Raw genomic sequence first — 23,247 nt, 5'->3', positions numbered from 1 at the left:
ATTCTTATGCAGTCTATTAAAAAGCTCAGAAAATATGTATATTTTGACAGCCCGGATTGAGCCAAGAAACCATGGGCCCCACATTACACTACCATCACTATCAGGAACTGTTCATACAAGGTAGGATTCATCCATGCAAATCATTTATGTCCAATTCTGACCCTACCACCTGAATGTTGCAGCTAAAACTAGCTATAAGTTTTCCGTTATCAGCAGAGTGGTCTGCTGCTGCTGCTACTGCTGTAGCCCAATGGCTTTAGCATTCAGAGATGGTGTTATGCAAACCTTGACTGTAAGGAGTGGTAACATGAGCTAGTGATGCCTTTCTATCATCTAAACTCAAACTATTATATCCTTTCTCCTCTTATCTCTGATTTCAACAAAGTAGTTATCAACACAGTTGTCCTTGGCTACATATTATCCTTTAAACTCCATTCTGTGTAAACCCAAGAGATGGTTGGAGATAATATTTCCATTAGATTGTTTCTGAAAAACTCGGGCCGATTCATGTGGCAGCAGCAACCATTGCCAAGAGTCTCACCTAGGCGATAAATCGATTTTATCGAATAATCAAATGTGCTGTTTACGTAGATTTAACTTTTGGAAAATCCAGATTTTCCTTTCACCAATGCACTCCTTGGGTTTCCATAGCTCAGAGAGAGCCTTCCATCTTGTTATGCAAGAATGGTTTATAACTCGTCTTTATTTGTATGTTGAATTCAGGTCAACTCCCATAAGGAATGACTGAAATAAAAGCAAGTTTTTGAACATAGTTTGTAATTCATCATTTCTTTTCAATGAAAAGAAAGGGAGAAAAATGGATTATAATCGAAAGTTGGGCCTGGTATGAAAGAATTTGTAAATTAGTCAAGATGTTTGTATTTTTATGTTACTTTGACGTCTTGTAATAATAATAATCATGATTATAAAAAACAACTATAACTATTACTAGAGCCACAACCTACAGTTTTCTAAAACACTGTACAGACATGCACAGAAATATATTATGTGTCTGTCATTGTTGGTATTTAATAGAAAAAAAAGAGGGGGAAAAGAGCTTCTCCCCTTTCCCAGGGAGTGCCAAGCTTGGCTTGCACATTTTGAGATCAGAGAACATGGCCGCCATGTGGCTCGCCTGCTACTATCAATCAGACCCCAAATGGCTTCCCTGACACCACCAGTCCTCATTTTGCAGTGCGCCTTATGTGGCCTCCATCTTAAAAAGAGGAGCAGGGGGAGACTGGAAAGAGGAAAGAGTGTTGCACATTGGGCAGAATTACTGCCAAACTTCCAACAATCGGCTTCCAAACACATCATCTGGAGAGGTGCTGCTGTAGATGTAGTCCAGGTGTGCACTAGAACTAAGTGAGCAAGTTCTCTTGTCAGTGCTGTGCGTTTAAAATTTCTGACACACACTCACCCCTATCTTACCCCACCCTCATTAATGACATTGCCTCTCTCACTTTCCCCCTCTCTTCATGCTCCTCTCCATATCTTTACCCGTCTCTCATTTCTACCCCGTCGTCTCCTCCTCCCACTCCTTCCATGTGCAGAGGCCGGAGTCAAATTTACAACAACTGTCAAAGTCAGGGATGACAGATAAATTAATCTTCTCTTCATGAGTTTACATCCCAGGCATCTGGGCTGCTGATCTGGCCCCTAACAAGCACGGGGTCTCAGTGAGCTGTCTTTTAAAGCTGATGTTTTCATGGCCAGAGATGAATTACCCTGTCACGAGAATCTATTTATACAGCAGTTAGAGGGTGGGGCTCTGGATGCAGGACAGCGTGATTTCATGGGTTAAGGTCCCCTTGAAGCATCTGTTAAATCTGGTTTTGTCAGACACATGTCAGCACCAGGTCAGTTTTTAAGAGTACTTTTTTTGTGTGTGTCTTTGCCTCATGCAGACTTTTAGTTTTTTTTTTTAAGGTAGATTATGAGATATCTGCTGCTTTCAAACTACCTCAGCCCTAAAGCTTGCAATATTTTTTTACATCCAAATCTAAAATCCTGTTTGATGGTGTTTTCATTAGTAAAACTACAATACTGTAGTGGACAAGTCTAGAAAACATGAGCGAATTGAAATCTATCATCACAAGATCATGGAACAACCATCTTATTCAAACAAACCCAGAGGCTGTAAAATCTCTCACAGGTCCCATAAGCTCTGAATGAACTCATACTGACAGACTTTTTCTTTTCCAGATACATATTTGCAGTGCTACAGTAAAAGCAGAAAAAATTATTCCTAAACATTGAAAAAAAAACATAGTTTACTTATTACTGTTTTTTTTTTGTTTGTTTGTTTGTTTGTTTGTTTGTTTGTTTGTTTGTTTGTTTGTTTGTTTGTTTGTTTGTGTGTTGTTTTAACTTTAGGTTAAAAAAAAAGGTTAGATTTTTAGCTCCAGTTATTCAGGCATTTTAGGTGTAAGATGGCATAGCAGATGTTAAAAGAGTTTAACATCTGAAATCAGACATGATGGTAAACCTGAGCCTAAAAGGTTTTATGAAACAAACAAAGATTAATAGCAAACTTTTGTTGATGTCATGACAAAAGGAAAAAAGTATGAAAATGCAGGGAGCATCCTGGATCTGTTCAGGAAACGCCCTGCCTTTTCTCAAACGAATGTGGGAGAGATAGGCACCATCATGTTTATGGTTCAAAATCAAATAGACAAAAAGCATCAATACAAACCCAGGTTGCTTCAAGAATCATATTTAAATCCTATATAAATAAATAAAGTTGCTGTTATCAAAATCAGCATAGCAGTTGTAGTATTTTTCATTTCACTCAGATATTTTTTATAGTGACTTTTATCAATACAGAAAATGTCTTCAGCATTGCATTCAATCTATTCTTAGCTATATTTTTTCTTTATAAAGACACCATTTATCTTACTGAGTTTTCAGTAAGAAATAAAAGTGAAATAAATACAAAAAATTAAATAACTAAATTAGAAACATTTGCAAAACCATTTTGTTTCATGGTTATATTGACAAAACTCCAAACTCATGAAAGAGTAAAAATGTGAATTGACCAGCACCTTTTTCTTTTTTGCCAATGCTATGTTTTTTTTATTGACTGAAACTAAGATTTTTCATTTGTGTTGTGAGTGAACAAAGGTTCATGGTTCATTTACCTTGAAAACTAACTACAGTAAATGTGATCATAGTAACATTTTAAACATGGCCACTGCTCCATTACTGGTTGCTTTTGTTCATGTAATATCTCTCTAGATTCATTTGTTGCAAATAAAACATTTTAGTTTTCAGAGCAGCACTAAGGTTAGTTGCAAGGATGACAAAGCAATAACCTTTTATTAATTTCTATCAGTTATCGTGCATTTAATTTACTGCAGCCAGTCACCAGTTACTGATTCGTCTTTGCGCTTCCACAGAAGGTATGAGTTAAATGAGGACACGCTATGTAAAATTAAACATTCTGCTCCAAATATGAGAAAGAATGGAAACAAAACCCAGTCAGTGATAAAACACATTGGAGCAATATGTCAACAAATGCCAATCACAACGTTTTATGTTCCACATTTTCCATTTTCAGACATGACTACAATGCTGTGACGTGAAAGGAGCAACAAACAGAACCTGTATCTGAAAGTGTTGATGACTTTTCTGTTCCAGTCTCTCTGCCTCGACAGCTCTCACATTCATCTTAAAATGGATTGCTCTGTCACCTGGACTAACACTTTACTGAGAGCAGCCATCAATACGTTTTGTCAAAAACTGCAAGTTGTGCCAGACTTGTCATCAATCACCATTTACATAAAACAAAGACTCTTCTTTGACTACCAGTCAGAGGCAGTAAGGCTCTGAGTTTACTTGTAAGGTCCAAAGAGATGCTGACTGCACTATAAAGGCCCACATATGTTGTCAAGCTGAAAGCAAATAAAACAGACTGAGGGAGCAATCAATCATTTAAGCTTTGTGTTTTTGTTAAGATTTCAATCAGAAAGCATAAAAGATCTGAATAAGGAAACTCACATTTTAACAAGTTAAAAAGATAGCTTTTACCTGGACAACTCCATACAGATGTAACTTGGTCCAACAACCAAATAGAAGGGTTCAAAAACAAAATGTGTCTGTACAATGGTTTGGACAGTCCGTGTCCAGATTCAGGCCGACTCTGGATCTTACCCAGGGCCAGGATCTGGGTAAGTTCATAAGTCAAGAGATTTGAGCAGCATCCTGTCTTCTACCTCCACTCCCAGTAGACATAAATGGGCCAGCTTTGATATAACACACTCCCACAACTGGTTCATCCATTCAACACTTGTGACACTCAGAGGAAAGCAAGATTTCATATCATTTATTTAACGGAGGAAATATGGTAATCATCCTTGTAACTGCTCCCACTTCGAACCATATTTTCCAGATAAAAACAGTAAACAGGCCAAAAAAATCCTCACATAATCTGTTTAGCAGATGCGCCTTATTATTTTGGAAATAATGTAATGCATGAACACTTACAACTGATTCACAAGAAACTAACAAGATTTTTCTTTTCGGTTTACCTAAAATTTAACAAAGGTGTGCACATGTATACCCTGTGAATGTGCATGGATACATATGCACAAGCACATATAAAAGATTCAATTTGGAAACCATCATTGGAGCGCAGAGGAGAACTGGAAAGTCATATTGCTATAATGCTCAGATTATCAATCATTCTGACATTTTATTGGCTTTATCACTGTACATACCATTAAAACGATGTCTGGCCCAGATTGTCAGGGGGGCAAACATTAAACAGGGCCAGGATTAAAATGCAGATCCTAAACACCTTTCCATCTGCTGCTGAAATTGCACAGGACTCAGAAACTGACTTTGGATGTGCTGTCAGAAGAGACATCGGATCAACACCGAGCTGGGGTGACAAATAGATAGATAGTGTCAAACTGAGGAAATGCAGAGACTTCCCTCCATTTATTACACGCTGTAGCTGGTTAATGCATTAAAAGAGTGATAACAAATAAGGAGAAGGAACATCTATTAATCTCTCCTCAGACTCTTAATCAGACATTCTTGGCAAGCTCCTTTACAATAAGATAGCATGCACCCAACCTACAGCCGATAGCACAACACATTAACTCCAGCAGAACTCCTATTTAAAGTAATTTGGTGGCTCTGAATCGGCAAGGAAAGAAAATGTACGTATTTCAAAAATGCCGCAAATTGCTTATGGACATTTAAATGTTAGGACAGCTGACAAAGAAACCTAAATGCAGAAAAAAATGTTTTGTTTCTAATAACCTTTAATCACATTCTTGCTAAACAAATGAGCATCATGTTAAAAGGAAAAAAGTAATTCTTCAAAAAACCTTTTTCACTTTCATCTACATTGTGATTTGTGTTAGCCAGTGATCAGAAGTCATCTTTGAAGTACCATAATTTCAAGTTGTGGGCATCGTTCACAGAAAACAGGAAAACATAATGACTGATGGCTTTAGATAAACAACTTTCAGCAAAGGGTAAGGCTTAATTGGGGTAGTAATACTACAGACAAAAAAACCCCACAGTATTGTTATAGTATTAAACAGTTGCGATAATTATCACAAAAAGGTTTTAAATTAGAATATAGCAAAAATCTAATGAAAGTTATTTGTGAAAAACTGACAAATTGCTTCAGTATTGTTTCACATTATTGAAGAAAAATACTACCATCTTGAATAACAATATACTGGTATACAAAATGCTAATATGTTTTAGTATGAGCAACAAATAATGCCCATCAAGTTTACACAAATGGTTCCAATCTCCACTTTATCCATCTTGTAAAAATGCTTTGAAATGAGGGACCCACATACTGTATCTAATGTCTGTCTTAAGATGAAGAGCAAGGCTGGACTTTACAACTTAGACTGTAATTGCTCTCATGTTGCAAAACTATAGATTTCAGTCTTGACTTAAACTCACACTCTAAAGACTCAATTTATGATTTGGATCCGAGGTCTGAAACTTGTCTCAAACAATCTTCATCTCATACTTTCAGGAGTTAGAAGTATAGATCAGATAGAGATGCACATATACTTCTGTTTAGGCGAGTGTTTGAACTATGAATGGTGGTGGTTGTAACATCTACATGCTGATGTTAGACATAACACTGTTAAAGGACTCAGTCATTTCAGACTCAACATCCTTTTATCTTGTTGTTAAGCTATTGCTATTGCACAGACACTTCCTGCTCTTCGAAGTAAAAGCCCTTTGTACTTTAAGCAATGAAGAATTTCACTGGGTACCATTCGCTCACAATGTCCTGCTATTCTATTTATGTTGTCACAACAACCTACTTTGAAGCAATTTTTGTTTAGACTTGAGAAAAAAACTTTTGAACATATTTAGACCATTGTTTTCTAAGAAATCTTACAAATCTTCTCACTACAATTATACAGCCTCAAAATTCTATGTGAAATGATACATAGTAAAGGAGGGGCAATTCAAGTATAACTAAGCTGCTAACCACATCAGTACAGAGACACAAATACCTATTCGATATGAAATTACCATTAATTTATTCCTCAAACTACTATCTTGTCAAGAGCTGAATCATTTCTGCTTTCTTTGACCAGTAATGGATATTTGTTTTTCCAAGAGAGGTAAATCAAATTTTTTCCCACAATGATTCAAAACAAAAATCAGTTTTCATATACTATGTAGACTGCTTCAAGATAGATAAATATTTTAAATGTTTTATGTATTAAATTAGCTTAGAGTGAATCGGTTGAATTAATAATGTGCAGGTGAATAGCCAGACAAGCCTGCATGTTATTGTTAATTTCAATCAGAAACTCGAGGATTAACTTGGACGAGCCCTTCAACACCTCAGGCTGGACTAGGACTTGGGGAACATCTATCATTTTGATAATGATTTAATATTATTTGCTGTGTATGTATTATAAAACTGTAGAATAGTTGTTGCTGTCATGGGAGCTTCTTGTACTTGTATTTATTAAACAACATGAAGTAGCAGCAGTCAGAGAGCATCTGTAGTGTGAAATATTTCCCCCAAAACATTGCAATACATCTGTCATGTTATTTATTTATAAAGAACAAGGTCTGCATAACACAAAATTGACCAGTTTGTTTGTATAACTTAGTTACTTTTGAATGTGCCATCACGAGGGTTTTCCACACATCATTATATCTAGTAGGTCAAAGCAGAACTGATAAACGGGAATCATCATAAATGAAGAATGCTTCACTGTGCAAATAAGGGGCTAATGGTCAAAGCCACAGGTCTCATGACATGGCAAAATATTTTTTTAGGAAAGTTATTTATGCGTCATGGTGAGCAACACTTTCGAGAGAGACATTTCGTATTTGAGTGTACTATGTATATTTCTTACACTTTCAACCTGTTAGATGAAAAAGGGCACTGGGTGGTAGCAAGTTTGATGTGGTAGACGAGCACCTAGCACCATTTTTTGGCCAGCAGGCACCCATTGCAGACCTGTGACTGTGGTGCAGATAGTGGCTGTGACGCTGCAAGTCCTTGCAACTGCCTGCTCGGAGCAGCATGTTATGTCAGCTCAGTGTTGCATACAATGTGAAGTCGTTGACATCTTCTTTAGTTTATTGATGCTTGGCAAACAGGTACTTGGTGTTCCTTAACACCACCAACTAATGAAGAGGTTGAGTCAGAATATCAGTATTGCTGAAATGTGCTTAACAATTATGATTCACAAATTATGTGAATTATCTCGGTTTCCACAAGAAAATGAGAAGTATTCACATTTACATACATGTTATCTAAATTTTAATACGGTACTATTGTGCTTTAACTTTTGTTCTCAATATTGAGCACATCTTACTGTGCTATAGTTTTATTATCAGATATTTTACTGCTCGAAACTGTAATTTTAACAGTATAAAAATTACACCGTCAATGTCATTTTTGGCACCTGTTCATCTGTATAAGCACTTCATCTGCAATATGTTTGACACAAAAACTAATGGAGGCTTCTTCAACCAGTTAGATGAGAAGTTATTAACTCTCCCTGTAAACAACTTTTCAAATTTTTTTTCCCCAACTACAAATATTTCACTCAACTTTAAAACCTGGCCCCATGAAAGACATAGTTTACCAAACGTCACATGTTGATGACAACTTGATAGCACATTGCAAAACAAACAAGAATTACTCAGCCATTTCAATATCCCCAGATCTTATTTCTCTGGCAATCACTGAGTATAATTGGGGGAAAACCTTAAAGGTATTCAGTCATGTTAACCTCCCAAGCTGACCGTCTTAGCATAAATGAAAATTAAGATCGTTGTGAACTCTACAGGCAAACAGAAAAGTGTTCTTGAACAGGTATTCGAAGCCTATAACAAAAAGATGAAGACAGCAAGGTTCATCCCATTAATATCCCAGCAGAAGAAATGAATACATTGACTGAGCTCGACATTTTTTGTCTTCCTATAAAGAGAAACATGGAGGAGCTTGGAATGAAGCTCCACACATTATGAAAGCCATTATCTTCAGCTGCCAGTCTCGATGACAGAGAGAGAAAGCTGGTAAGCCTAAACTAATAGGCAGAATGAGAGGTGCAAAAAAGTAGGGGACTGGGTCAGATCATCTCTCACTCCCTATCCTCCAATTACTGACAGACAGTTGAGAATATGAAATGAGACCAAGGATTGAGAAATATTCATATCTTTTCTGAATGGTATTAAACCCTGACAGGGCGAAAGAAAATGAATGGTGGTTTCAATTTCTGCCATGTATCAAATCTGACAAGATATTAAACTGATCTCAAATCACAGACTGTCCGTATCATTGCCAAGACAAAATAGGATGTTCTCATTTTGGGCCATAAGATAAGATTTATTGCTAAAAAGACACAAATTGACATTCTCAAAATGACTACTCCAATCCCTCCCTTTCATCAAATTATGAAGCAAGCCGTGGAGCTTGATGTTTACAGAGACTCAACTGGCAGTTCTCAGCCATCACAGCAGAAAAATAGCGAGCATGACATAGTACAGACTATTTCACGACAAACAAAATCCCATAAAAATCAACCAATGCAAGAGAATCATCCAAAAAACAAATTGATATTCAATGTTTACTTAAAGTGCTGGAAGGTCATTTTAACATAAACAAAGTGTGTTATAACAAGGAGTACTTTTAAGTACAATATACTTTTTAATGAATATTAATACAACTTTCATCATTGGTATACATTTCTCCTCTCCCCGCCAGATTGTTGTTGTAAATAAGAATTTGTTCTTTACTTATAAAGATAAAATATTTATTTTTTAAATCATTATGATAAATGCATGCAACACGAATTTGTGGCAGCAGCATTTTTTTTCACATGTCCATCAATTTGTCCAGCTTCAGCTAAAATAATTCAGAAAAAAAAAAACGCAAACACACACTTGCACCCCTTGAGAAATACAAGCCCTTTTTTATCGCTTCCGGATACTCTTTTCAATTCTGGCCACCTCGAGCATCCAACACTGGCTCGACCACTTCAAAAAACACATCTCATAAAAAAATCAGGAGGCCTGTCTGACATGTGTCCCCGTGCCCTGATGGCATGCCTACACCAAAGAACAGCATTGATTTTCTGTAACGTGGGGTCGGATTAGCCCTCTACAGGGATTAGCTGCCTGTGCAAGGCCTCAGGGTTCGCTATAAAACTAATAATTAATTTAAACAGCCAGGCCTGTAGAAGGATACACTCACTACATGCTCCCAGCGTGAGAAGGTGAGTTTGAATGACAAACTGTCTTGGATTCAGAGTGGAAAGACGCTGTAGGTCTCCTATACGTCTAACTTGATTCTGGCAAATACCCTCCATGTAAATAAATATTGTATGAAAATATTTTTATGTCTTTGCTAAAAAAAAATCATATTTGGTGATACTTTAAGGTAGTCCTAAAGCATGTAAACTTAATATTCTAGGTAGCCTCTATGGTACAGTTTGAAAATGGCTCTGGGTTGATCCAACTGATAAAACAACATGTTATTCAAATCACTGATTAATAGACGTAATCACAGTGTTTCCCAAGGCTCAATTTTAGGTCGCATTACTATTCTCTACAGGGATTAGTGAGCTCATCTGGAATAATGATTTAATTTTCCACTGTTATGCAGATACGATATAGAGGTTGATATTGCTATGTCCTAATCTTCAAGGACTGCAAATTCTTGTCATATGTATTTTATTTAACACATTGATAGCAGAACATTTCCACTTTAAACAGTTGCAGCTCAGATAGTTTCCTTAGTTGCCATACCCATCTATGTTTGTGTGATTCACTGATTAACTAATTTGTCCTTTGTTATACTGTTCAACATGATCAATGTTCAATACAGAGTAAATGCTTTCAAATAGACTTGAGATATATTTAAATCTAAGCTGCTCAATCTGAATGACATTGTATAAATGTCAACAGTCAAAACTCAGCAATTCATCATCTAAAAGGTTGTCTGTATTCACACAGTAAATTTTGGGTCAACTTTTGCAACAACTGTGAACAAAGTGAGTGCACAGACTGAAAATTGATCAAGTTTTGCCTCTCATAAATGTAGTGACAGGTAACCCAGTGTATTTTGTGCACAAAATCTCAAATGTCACTTTAATGGCAGCAGCTGTCATGCAAATGGATAAAAAAAAAATCAGTCAGTCAATCACATCTACTCCAAGCAAGCTTTTACTATCAATTTCAGAGCCTTATGATCAAACACTGCTGTGTGAAAATGTACTTTGTAAAGAAAATTGTACCAAGATTTTGTGTTACATATTCATTACAGATTGACATGGGCAACTTTCATTTCCTAAGCACTGCAGTCAGTCTTACAAGTTCATCCTAGAGCATGCTGTTGCCAGCAGTCACAGCAGTACCAAGCTGTATGGTGGCAACCAGTAGAAAAATTCAACTGCAGAAACCACTATTCAACCAAAGGAGTTCAGCACTGATTAACAGTTTAGCAGCAGAGGAAAGGCTGGCTAATTAGCCAGCTAACATTAGCTTTCTGAGTGTTTCATGAGTAGCAAAACAGCAAGAAACCTTTTACCGCTCTGTTTAAAAATTAAAAGAATTTTTAAAAGTCATAGGAACAGTATTTGCCCTGTAAAATACTTGATTTTGTTTTAGCAGTAGCAACAGTGTAATGATTGTTGTATTTATTTTATAAGAACTTTGATCATCTTGCTTTTTTTCCCTATTATTTTGAGGATAAATGCAGCATCCCATGCTAATTTATTCCCAACCAATCAAACCATACAAAAGTAGTAAACTAGTAGCTATTATATTAACTTATGTATCGGATTTGATAAATATGGCCGTTAAACATAGTGGAGTGCTCCATGCATTGTTGGGTATTGTCCAAAACAAAGAGCGAAAGCTGTGTAAATAACACTCTCTTTGGGAGGATTTCTGTTCAGCTTGAAGTGAAATAAAAACAATGAAAACCAACACAAGCCAAAGCACTTCATGGCAGCTCTCAGTTATTACCCCCTCCTTTTACCTAGCGACCAATAAGGGTTTCCATACTCAGAGACGGTAAAGGGATTTCTCCTGCTCATCTGCAGACTTTGATCTGACTGACACAGAAACGGCCTTCAGATCACAAGTCTGCAGACCCTGTTGGGTCTCTCTGGCTGGTCTGCTTGTACATGTACTCTTCATCCCTGTGAGGATTCCTTACCCTCCTCCCATTTCCTTTCGTCTCTCCTTTATCCCTTCTTCTTCCTCCTCTTCATCTGCCTCCTCCTTCTGCTCTCGCTCTGCTGTTTGGTGCTTTTGAAGCATCTGAGTACAGACATGTTCTGAGCTTTGGAAGACCCAGGGGCCCGTGAGCCAGACAGAGGAAAGAAAATAAAGAAACTCTACAGTGCCCCCAATACAAAAAGCTATCTTGCCATTACCATTGGGGATAAACTCTTAAACATCACCAAATGCCTGGGCAGACATGGAAGATCAGAGGGGTATTTGGTGTGCTGCTCTCATAATCATACTGTTAGCTAATAGGGCAGTTAGTAGGAGAGCAAGTATGATGGGAGATGATGTATTTATCCTGATGAATAAACACTGCTTTAAAAGGGGTCAAAAAAAGAGCCTGTTGGGCCTAAAAATGAGAACGGTTGCTCCGTGTAGTTTTTTTTTCAGCACAGACATGTCAGCAGAATAGACATGAAACATGCCATCACTGGTTCTTATCTCAATATGTCCCTGGGTGGAAAAGTGAGGCAACAGTTTACTGATGTCTTGCAGCCTGCCTGACCATTAAAACATATTTCCATGCTGATGGATGTCAGATGTAGTTGCAAAAGAACTGTAACTTGCCCTTGATTTCTGAGCTCATTCTTTTACTCTCGTTTTATAAACTTGCTCTTCATGCTTCGCAAATGGAGTTGGCGAGTGCAGACAGTAAACAAGAAGATGAGAGCGAGTGAGAGCAGAGGGACCGTTATCTCGGGCAAATCTTCTTGTCTGACCAACATCAACCTCTACGGATAGCGGCTTGGATGGACAGTCGGAGGTTTTTATAAGCGAAAGCTGTGAAAGATGTGAGTAAGCTTATCTAAAATGGAAACAGGAAATGAGTTACAGCTGTGCTGAGAATGTGGCGCAGCTGTCCAGGGCTTGACAGTTGGAGGATTTTACAAGAGTATAGGGAAACAAAAAGAGGAATCGCACAATCGAGCGGTTATGTGCAAAAACAATGCCACTCAAGTTACTGTCAAATAATGATTAAACCTTGTTAGAATCTTTATAAAATGTATTATTATGCCCTCACCTTCACAACTCCATAAAAGGAAAGACATTAGGAAATAGTGAGGCCCTTTTCTCCAGCACAAGCTTCCAACTCCACTTTATTGCGTAGGATTTATTTGTCCTCTGACAGAATTTATCATGCAGCCCCTCTTAAAACACAGCAAAAATTGCAATCATCCTCTAAAACTTTGGCATGAATGCATTCATGTATCTGTCTTCACTTTTCACCCCCGGGTGCACAAGGAGAGACTATGGGAGATTGGAAACCATGAAGCGACCAAAACTGCTGAGACCATACCAAAAGGAAGTTCCTTTGTTCATCGTCCAAAACGGGCTCCAAACCTTTTTTCCTCCCCGTCTTTATGCCACCTGGGACTCAGCCAAGGAAGTAGAAGTACGGCTGCCCCTCTCCATGCTCTGTTCTAATATGTTCCATGCTTTCCAGTTGCTTATATCATCAATCTAGGAGATGGCAAAATGTGATGGGATGAACATAAACAGTGCCTGAGTTATGGGCTGAAAGACACACATATTTAGTCTCAAGTGAAAGCCCGGTACCCTTTCTTTTAATGTAAAAAAAAAAACAATTTTACATATGGATAGGTCCTGAATGACTTGAGCATGTGGTGTACACTTTAAAATCTTTGTCACAGCGGAAAAGAGCTAAAGAGAAAGAATCTGCTTAATGATATCAAAATTCCCCTATAATATCAGTTTCAAGTAGCAAATCTGTAATTGACAGCTGAGTGTCAGTACTAATCATCCATCCTTTAATGTTCGCTTAAAAATGCACACCCTCATGTCAAAACCTGCGTTCATATTAACTCTCCCCAAATGGTCTACTTAGTATACATGTCACTAATGAATTATACATCTGACTTTATTCCCCCCCTCTCTCATATTTACATGGTGTTTCGGCAGAATTTGTGTAGCGCTTGTAAAGTATTTAATAAATGTTTAAAAATGTACGAGACCAGAGATCTTAGCCAGAGTATGCAACGCACAGTGGATGTTTACACAAAATCAAAAGAATCTGGTACGCCTATCAAAATGACTAAATCACATGAATAGTTTGTTTTTCACATGCCAAAACAGGAAAAAAAAAAAAAGATAAAGTGCACTTGGACCCCGTCAGCTCAAATCATAAAGATCTATCACTGGCTTTGCACTCTGCTAAAACACCAAGGAAACATATTGCAGATTTTAAGACCCATTTTACTCAGCCAGACTGTGTACTAAAACTAATTGGATTTCTGTCAATGAAGGAAAAATATAACCCTGGGACAGCTTTGAGCTCAATAGCTCTGACTGTCCAACTGTGCATGAGGGAGAGGGACCTTACCACATGCCAAGCACCAGAGAGCAAAATTAAATCAGTGGTCAACATAAAATATTAAAATAGCATGGTATCGAATTTTTGAGGAATGATGTCAGGGTGGCTCATTATGGCCAGCAAGGCAGTGAATTGAGCTATATTTAGTGGGTGATAATTGAAATCATGGCTGTAGTCATTACCACTGACAAGTTTCTAAATAATACCCAATAAATTCTGCCTTTTTAGCAGGGTTCCCATGACAGCTGGCTACGCTGAAAATAAAGTACAGAAACAGAATCGCTTTTCCTTTCTGAGTTTCCTACTTTCTTCCCCCTTCCCCCAAACCCAACTCTCCTTTCTCCCTTTCTTTCTCTCTTTTTGAGCCAATAAAATGTCAGCTTTTATTCTCCTCCTCCAAAGTGTTGGCGAGATGTCAGCAGGCCCTTCTAATGTTCAACCACTGTGAGCTGAAGGCCTCTAAATCTTGGGAGTCTGTGGCACGCAATCCATCTTGGGATATACAATAAAAAATGTGACGTGGTCATAAAAGGAACAGCATCACTCACTGGTGTATATAATGTGAACAAAAAGAACGTAAAGATGTTCTTTTCCATTCAGGAAGCTAAGCCACAAGATGGTCTTTGATTGAACAGAAAAGCAGGTTTGGGAAGGCTATGGGAAGCTGACGGCAGCTTTTGACAGTGATGGGTCTAGAGCATTTGTCGTGTTTTAACAATCAGTTAAAGATTTATACCATATGCACTGTATTCATGGTAAAATGCAACGTGTAGATGAAGCCCGACCTGAACAGCTACTCGACTGTGTTAAACCACAGAATGCATGGTGTTAGCAAAGCAGCTGCAGCTGTTCATCTATGACAATTTGTGCAGTACACATCAGAGGTTTAGGTACGAGGAACCATCCTTTAGGAACCCTCATGAAGGATGCAGTGCAGGACTTTTTATGTGTACTATAATTTCTCTAATTTTTAGCACTTTAATAGGACTTCAGGTAAGGCAGCAACTACTAACAACTGCTTAACAGAACCCCATTTTTAAAATAAAATCTAAGCTATCCCATCTACTAAACAAACTTATTATATAATTTTTAAGGAATAAAAGAGTAAGCCAATAATGATTCATCTAACTGAAAAAGAATGGTACTGATGTCTTTTGGTTTCACGCCTTGCGTAATGTCTTCTGTGATTTGAGTAATACTGAGAATATTTGCAGCTTAACTGAGTAGATTGCTGCAATGGCCAAACTTAAATTGATCACACCACAACTAACCTCAAGAAGCTTGAAAAACAATGAGACTTTGACTTTGTGATTACACAAGTCAAGGAACTAATCAACACTAAATTTATTACACAAGCCTTTGTAGAAAGATGAGAACTGAGAATGCAAGGCAAAAAAAAAACAACAAAAAAGAACAATATAAGGCAAAGATCAGTGGTACCAAATCTATTGTTAATGCAATCAGTGTGTTTATGCCTTGAGACAGTGTCTCACCAACAACATTTTCAGAAATAACACTTCTAGGGAACCAGTCTTTGTGACTTGCTCCCTAAGACAGCAAGTAGAACTGGAAATCAGGAACTAAATATACATAGCAGGAGGTGTTTGTCAATGTGCTGAAGCAATAGTCAAGAGGGAATATATTTAGTGAGCTGAGCAATGGAGGGAGAAGTGGGGCAAAATTAATTCATGCATTTATAAATCTCAATGTCAGGCTTAGCTGTTTGTTTATCAAACATTTTTAGTGAGAAAACCAAAAATATGTGGAGAAATGTATAAAGCTATACTTGAATAACAATGGTACAGATTCCAAAATCATTTACATGAAAGAATTAAGAGGGCAAATCATGCCTTTAGAAAAAAAAACTAAGTTCAGATGACCATCTTTCTACATTCCTTACTTATGTACCCACCGACTTCCCCCTCATTGCAGGAATAGAAATTTAAAAGTTCATAGAGTGCAGGTCTTCTTTGTAAATTGTTAACGTACCGATTTGAACATTTATAGTTTGTAGGTGTGGTGCACACTACCTTTTACATTTGATTATGTCAGCAAATGTTTCTAAAATCTCATTCCCAAAAACACAGTGAAGGATTTTCTGGGCTAATATGAGATGGTCAACTAATAAATTTGTCTATGAACTAGAAGGGATTCTAGCTCATGACAATATTTGAAAATGGACTTCGTTTATGAGAACATAGATATTGGAACTATAAAAAAATATATTAAAAGATTAAAGCCTTTGGGGTCTCGAACGCAATTAAAACATGACAAATAAAACCAGTCTTAATGTGCAAATCTTCTATCAAAAGTTCAAGACTCATAAAACCAAGAAATATGTGAATGTCAGCAGCTTCACTGGAAATATGGTCAAATTAAAGGAAAACAAACTGATTTAAATAATCTGGCCAAGGCTGAAAACCACATTATTCCATAATAGGCATCCTAATTTGCAAATTATGTCACAATAAATATATTATTTAAGACCGTTTTATTACAAATGCTAAATGAATGTAAACTATTTAATGCTCTTTGGGTTGATTTTTTTTTCCCCCAAAATGTCTTGGTATTAAACTGTGAACATGAATTTATTTGAATTTGTACAGGAATTTCAGCAGTATAAATACTTCTCCAAGATGTTGTAATTTGTCCCATTTAAATGAAATTTAGATTAGCTAAATAATGCAAATCAGAATAAAATATTTTAAATGTTTAAAAATATTTTATATGGTTTAAGTCTTTTCTTTTTACTTCCCCACATCTCTGGGGACTCTGTGTCTGCACTGTTTTCAGCTACCTTTAATAGATGGGGAAAAGGTTGCAGCGATCCTGCAAATACATACACACACGCACACAATAAAATCTCAAATTGGACAAATATAAGAACAAGACGAGTCATCCATTAAGAATCCACATCCTCTGTTCTACATCATCCCAATGTGTTCCCAGGGGTAGTACGTCATTTAAAGAACATCCCAGTGAAAATTAAAAAGGTAGATTGTTTTCCCCAGTTCCACTGAATGATACAAAATATCACTGTTCTTCATATGAATAAGATATTTCCTGCCAGACCATGTCCCTTTCATCTATCTGATTTAAATCTCTTAGGGTTGGGAGAGCTCTGCACACTCTTTAATTGATGAGACACAGATCAGGTTATCCTGGAATATGCGCCTAAACAGGCCAGATAGATGGGATATGGAATACATTTCCTCAGCAGAACAGAGTACGCCACTACTATTACCAGAAATACCCACACTACGCTCCCAGTTAAGTGATTTGAGGACTTCATACTGCCAACGTTTCATATCCGCTCTTGCTAACTGACACTTTATCTGCATACCGGCATCTCTGCAGATTGAACACTTAGGCAAGACAATGACAGGCTCTCTTCCTGTTGTCACTTCTCATATAGGGCCAAGTCTAATGCTGCTTACTGGGCTTCTGCCAATAGAAGACCCCCCACCCCTTCGTTCTCCTCCTCCCATCACCATCAAACAACCAAACTCTACCTAGCCTGGTTAGAAAAGGAGCACTTGATGTCTGTGACACTCATTTGTCAATTAGCAGGCCTCTTCCAGTGTTGACATACAGCAACTTGAAAGACAGAGTGCCGTCTGTGACGAATTAAAGGAGACAGATGAGTGAGGCTTGAGCGGTGGAGTAATACTATAATGTTCCTCAGATATGAATATAAAACGACACAGTTGACAGGCCATACAAGGTTTTATTTCATTTCTCAGTGTTCCAGGCCTCCCTACTTTGTCTTCTTTGTTCTCTTTTCATCAGACTACTTACATCTCATTTTGACAGCCGGGCGACATTTAGAGCACTTTCGTTTTAAAATGCGAGTTAGCATACTTGATTTGTCATTAAAATGCAAAACGCCTGCCATCACCAACATGGCCTGGGTGAACACAAACCTCGTTAGACACACACTAAGACAGACATAGACATACACATAGTCAAACGTTTTGCACGTTTATATCTATTGTATGTCTTTAAAATGTTAAAAAGGGAAATGTCATTGTTTCAAATCATATAGTGAGTTGTGCTGCATACAAACCAGCTAGGTTAATGGCTATATTCAAGATCAATGGGATTAGCAATTAAAAGGTTTTGGATGGATTCCATTGGGTCTTAATGTCGACAATTGATATATATTGATATAGGTGGACAAGACAGTGAAGCTCACATAAAATGGCAAAGACAACATTATCATTGAAGACACAATGAGTGAAGAGCATGTAGGTTTATCACACACAGCTATGATTACAGAAATCAAAAATACCATAAGTGAATGTTTTTCTAACAACTGTGTCAAGGTGGTGGCCTTCAAAGCAAAAGAAATTTAGGAGGTTAAAACTTCTTATCTCCATTTAGTATTTACACATCTAAGCAAAAGTCAGTGATCTTTATCTGCTGTTGCCTAGATGTGAAACAAATCACCTTGAAAACTGTGTTTTCTGATGTATTTTCAGACTGAAAAACTAATGAATCCGAGGAAGATAAAACAGAAATTTTCAGTATTTGATCTACTAAAAACAGGACAGAAACTATTGGTGTATTAATAACAAAACTGATCCTCCTCTTGTACTTCCCTGTGGATGGAGCTTAAGCAAACTATATTCTATACTCAGGCAGATTCCTAAATAGACTCTTAGAGACATTACTTTTCTTGCAGTATGAAAGTTTTTATGCCAACAATGGAGTAAGTAAACAACTAGCAAATTGATAAGTTGGCAAAACAGCATCTTAAAATTTGAATTCACCTTGCAGAACATACTCATTTGACTGTTTTGTTTACGTAGATAAATAGAGCCTTCAAGTGAATGTCTTCAAGAGAGAGTCCAATGTAAATAAAACAAACAGAAAAAAGACTAAACAAAAAAAAGAAGTATTAATTTCCGAGCCAACTTTGCATTTAACAGAATACTTTATTATTCTGCAATTTAGGCCTAGAATAGCTCAACATGAATAAACAACAGTCTGTGTATCGTGTCGATCATACAGAAAAAAATAAATAAATAAATTGGGAATGTTTTTAAGGATTTACCAAGGCGATTTGTTTGTAAAGAGACATTGTAAATACAAGCATCACCGTTAGTATCATGTGTGATAGACACAGACATGTGTCTTCCTCAATCTGAATGTGTCCAGGGTGATAACACTGAATGTAACAGATGCAGGCACCGAAAGTGCACTCCAGTCACAGGGAGAACTCATGTCAATGCAGCACATGCCACCTTGCTGCAATGTGTACACACCTGACCTGGAACAAAGTGGACAACACAACCCTAACCAAGCCCGTCCCGAAACAGAAATCTCACCGTGAGCCACACTTCTCAACACATTGATGAGACAGGCTGACACCACAGCACACCGAGGCAGAGGTGTGGGTGTGACAGCCCACTGCCATAATTTCATCCTGCCATTACCTACCCAGCCACTCACAATTGCACTCCCAGAGACAGATCCACACGAGCACAGGTGCACAAGCCTACACAGGAACCAAGCATATGTACAGCACACCAAAACACACAGGACTCCGTTAAAGATGGAGACAGCTCCTTGCTTCTCATTGCGACTCATTGTCAGCTTGCCGGATGATTGTTGTCAATTGAACTGACAGAAATAAGCGTATTAGCTACAACAAGCTCTGGCAATGTCTCCCTCTCGATTTGACTTGAGCAGCAAGAAGAAGTGCATAATGCTGAAGGCAGTCCACTGAGTTTGCCTAAGATGTGCATCTATTTACACCTGGTGTACTAGAGCTGACAGTGGAATGAAGTCGTGGTGTCAATATGAGAACGTCTCCACTGTCTGACAAGAGTTGTCAGTTCAATTTGAAATGATGCTTAAATAAAGAATTTGATACACTTATTTGATGTGTCAATGTTCACTCCCTTCCCTAGATCAAATGTGAACAGTAGAACTTTATATGCTCGATGAACTTAAAAAGTGATAAATGTAATACAAGCAATTGTTCAGTCAGTAAATAGTGTGCATTTATGCAAGTATATAAATATTTGTATACATGAATAACCAGGATAAATTATATTCTTTCCCAAGCTAAAACAATTAAAACTCCACAATATATAATATCCATCTTACAAATAGGCTTAAAACAGATACGAAATAGATTTCTTAATTCTAAAAAGAAAAAACGATTTTCTGTTCAATTCCTCAAAACAACAATGTGAATAAACAAACAGATAAATGAATAAATAAATGGATTGGTAAATGGATTTAAAGAACAAGTGATCTAGTCGGTAGGATGCCGGTAGCACTCCGGCCTCAAATCTGGGATAGTCGACATGTTGGATTGTCTTTGCCCAACATTCTAATGTATCTGGTGGTTCCCAGAAGACACACGAGCATGCATCCTGTTAAATTTGATGTTTAGACAATCAGAATGCGAGTGATGGGAACATGGATGGAAATACAAAATTCATAACTGCCGCCAAGGCGCACCAAAAAGTTTGGAGGACATCATATTGTTGCGTTGTCGTATTGTTTTTTCGCTGTTAAAAAACAGTCCACAAACTAATGCCATTGCTTCTTCTTTGTCGGCCATTTTTATTTACCCTAACCTCACGTTTGATCTCGAGAAGTTTTATGAGATTCCCCATCCAATACTTGAAGGCTCATGAGGAAAATTTGTTTGTGTGTTGTATTTGCCATGTGGTTTTACACCACATACTGTAGGCCCAGACATGTTCTATTTATTACATTTTATTATTATGTATGAGGTTTTGAAAATCAACTGATATTTAAAATGTTGCTGTGTGAACCAGACGTCAGAAATCAAACATTTACTGTATAGCTACTTTTAACAATGTGTGAGTGAGATATATTATACTGAAACCCGACTTATTATATCTGTTTCACAGACAATTTGCAAAAAATAAATAAAAAATAGGAAATAGAAATAAATACAAAGCTGTGTCCTCTGGTGTACTTTATAGCCTGCCAGGCCTGACAAAAGTTGAACAACAAAGTAACCTAATGTTTTCATCACCTATTTTTTTTTCCATTTCAGAGTTAAGCTGTGCAAGTCCTGCTGTTGAAATGGCAGCCTCCTCTGGAGCAGCTCCGATAAGATGCTGCCTCACATCTCGATGGAGGAATCGTACCGTTTGCCCCTTTATTTAACATAGTGATTATTTATTGTACTTATTATTTATTTCTACCCCTCATCCATGTCGTTTGTCCTCATCATACTCTGACCACCTACGTACTAGGTCCAAAACTTTCAACTGCACCAACTGATGGTGCATTTCTGCCACTAAGCTCAACAAAGCAGGTTCATAAGGTGGATGTGCATGATTTATTCACTCAAACTTTCTTACCTGAGCAGATTGAAGCTCAGATCCAGTCGTCTTGCAAACTTGCCGTACGTCTCTCCAAGAAAGTGGGGGATGTCCTTAGAGTCTTGTCCAATGTATGATATCTTCAAGAGTAACGAAGAATAAAAACAGTAGTGAGAGAGAGCTTTCTTTATATTAGTAACATTTCAAAAACTATAGGCTATATTTCATAAGATCCATTTTAAGCTACTTTAAACAATGTGTGAATTTTTCCAACAGCTGCTTTTTTTGTTGGTGTAGGTTTTTAGTTTTTGTATTGTTCACTTAAAGGTGTGAAGAGTTAAATATGGTGCAAACTATGCGCCATATTTTTTGGTGCATAGTTCGGTACTGAAAGATGCAAGAGGAGGAATAGTTTATCACAATAACTGTAACATGAAAAACAAAGTTCTGTCAATATTCTGAGAGTCACAAAATAGCAGCAGGGATGCCAATAGGACTGACTGGCGTAAATAGATCCAGCTGATGTGTTGGTCACACCAGTCATGGCATTGTTACATTTCTATTCTGTGACACTTGCCTATCTGTAACGATAGTGTACTTAACAGCATATTTCACGATTTGTCTGACGTAATTATGCCGCCACACTCATGCACTCTGCCCGGTTAAGCTGTAAAACGAACTGAAAACTGAAAGCCATGTGTGTAATGCCAACAAGTTCGTCACATGACAGCAGAGGGGGCGAAAAACAAACTCACAATCAAATTGTATTTGTAAATTAAACGCTAGTTTATAAGTCGCCGAATAAAGCAGCACTTAGAGGAGGAGGAGCTCGGACGGTGAAAGTTTTCAGTGCAGACTTACTTGAGTCCCATTTAAAACGACCGGTGACTCCCTCTGAGCCATGACGTCTTCCTGATAATGACAGTTCGGAGTTTGTTTGTTTGTGTTTTTTAAGCAGTGGAAGTCAGAGCATGTAGTCTCCCTCACGGTTGTTGACACCCAGTATTGATTCCTGTGAATGTGGCGCTGCTGCTTTGCAGGTTCTTCTGACGCTTTACAATTGGCTTTTACTGTTTCCGCGTGCCGCTTGAATCAGCTGACCCGCTGTGTTGCGGAAGCACGCGGTCACTGTTTAACTCGTAAAACCTCAGTGCTGCTGACTGTCTCCTGACGACTCCATCTATTCTCCCAATAGCATGGCGTTTACTGTCAATTACCATGGCTCGCCTCTTGTTCTACCTGCGCGCTTCCACCTATTCTAAAGAAAAAGGCAAAGGTAGTATCATGAAGACAGTTAAAAGACACATGAAACACCTAAATGGGGGTCATAACGCATTCCTAGTGAGCCACGCCTGGTCATTTTACCAGCTTTACAGAGAAAGCAGATTACAGTATCAGAGAAAATGAACTTTATTTCAGTAATTATATTTTAAAAGTAAAATTCGAATACTTTATGTATTAAGCAGGTATGGAGAGTTCTAGTATTTATTTATAATTTTTTGTATACCCTGGCTATATGCATTACAGCCAGGGCTGAATATAGGTGGTTCTGGGCCTCAGGTGTAGAACCAGTTTTGGTCCCCTACCCACATGAGTTTCTTCTACACATGCAAAGTACAATAGCTAGACAGTTTGTCCTCATAGAAATATTATTTTGGAAAAATAATATTTATATTTATACTACATCATTTTGAAAATGTCTTCATCCAGAAATGCAAGGTTGTTAATGCTGTTGCTTTGCAGCAAGAATTATGTTCTCTTGCATGCATGGGTTTTCTCTGGGTATTCCCAGCTTCATCGTATGTAAAATAATTCATGCTAGGCTAATTTGTTTCTCTGAATTGTCATTTAGAG

The 23,247-nt window shown here is 37.6% G+C and overlaps 1 protein-coding gene across 1 annotated transcript in view; it reads right to left on the bottom strand.

Annotated features, from left to right (window-relative positions):
- Nucleotides 1–23,247, bottom strand: part of lrmda (leucine rich melanocyte differentiation associated) — a 230,653-nt gene that overhangs the window by 203,878 nt on the left and 3,528 nt on the right. The window contains exons 3-4 of the mRNA XM_008429426.2: nt 22,255–22,646; nt 21,433–21,533 (exon numbers count right to left, since the gene is read on the bottom strand). Coding sequence (XP_008427648.1) covers nt 21,433–21,533; nt 22,255–22,296 — 143 coding nt within the window. The 5' untranslated portion in view covers nt 22,297–22,646. The remainder of the gene's footprint in view (nt 1–21,432; nt 21,534–22,254; nt 22,647–23,247) is intronic.

Source organism: Poecilia reticulata, linkage group LG15, assembly GCF_000633615.1.
Source record: "Poecilia reticulata strain Guanapo linkage group LG15, Guppy_female_1.0+MT, whole genome shotgun sequence".
In the NCBI taxonomy this organism is placed as follows: Eukaryota; Metazoa; Chordata; class Actinopteri; order Cyprinodontiformes; family Poeciliidae; genus Poecilia; species Poecilia reticulata.
This window is presented reverse-complemented; position numbering and strand designations above follow the sequence as displayed.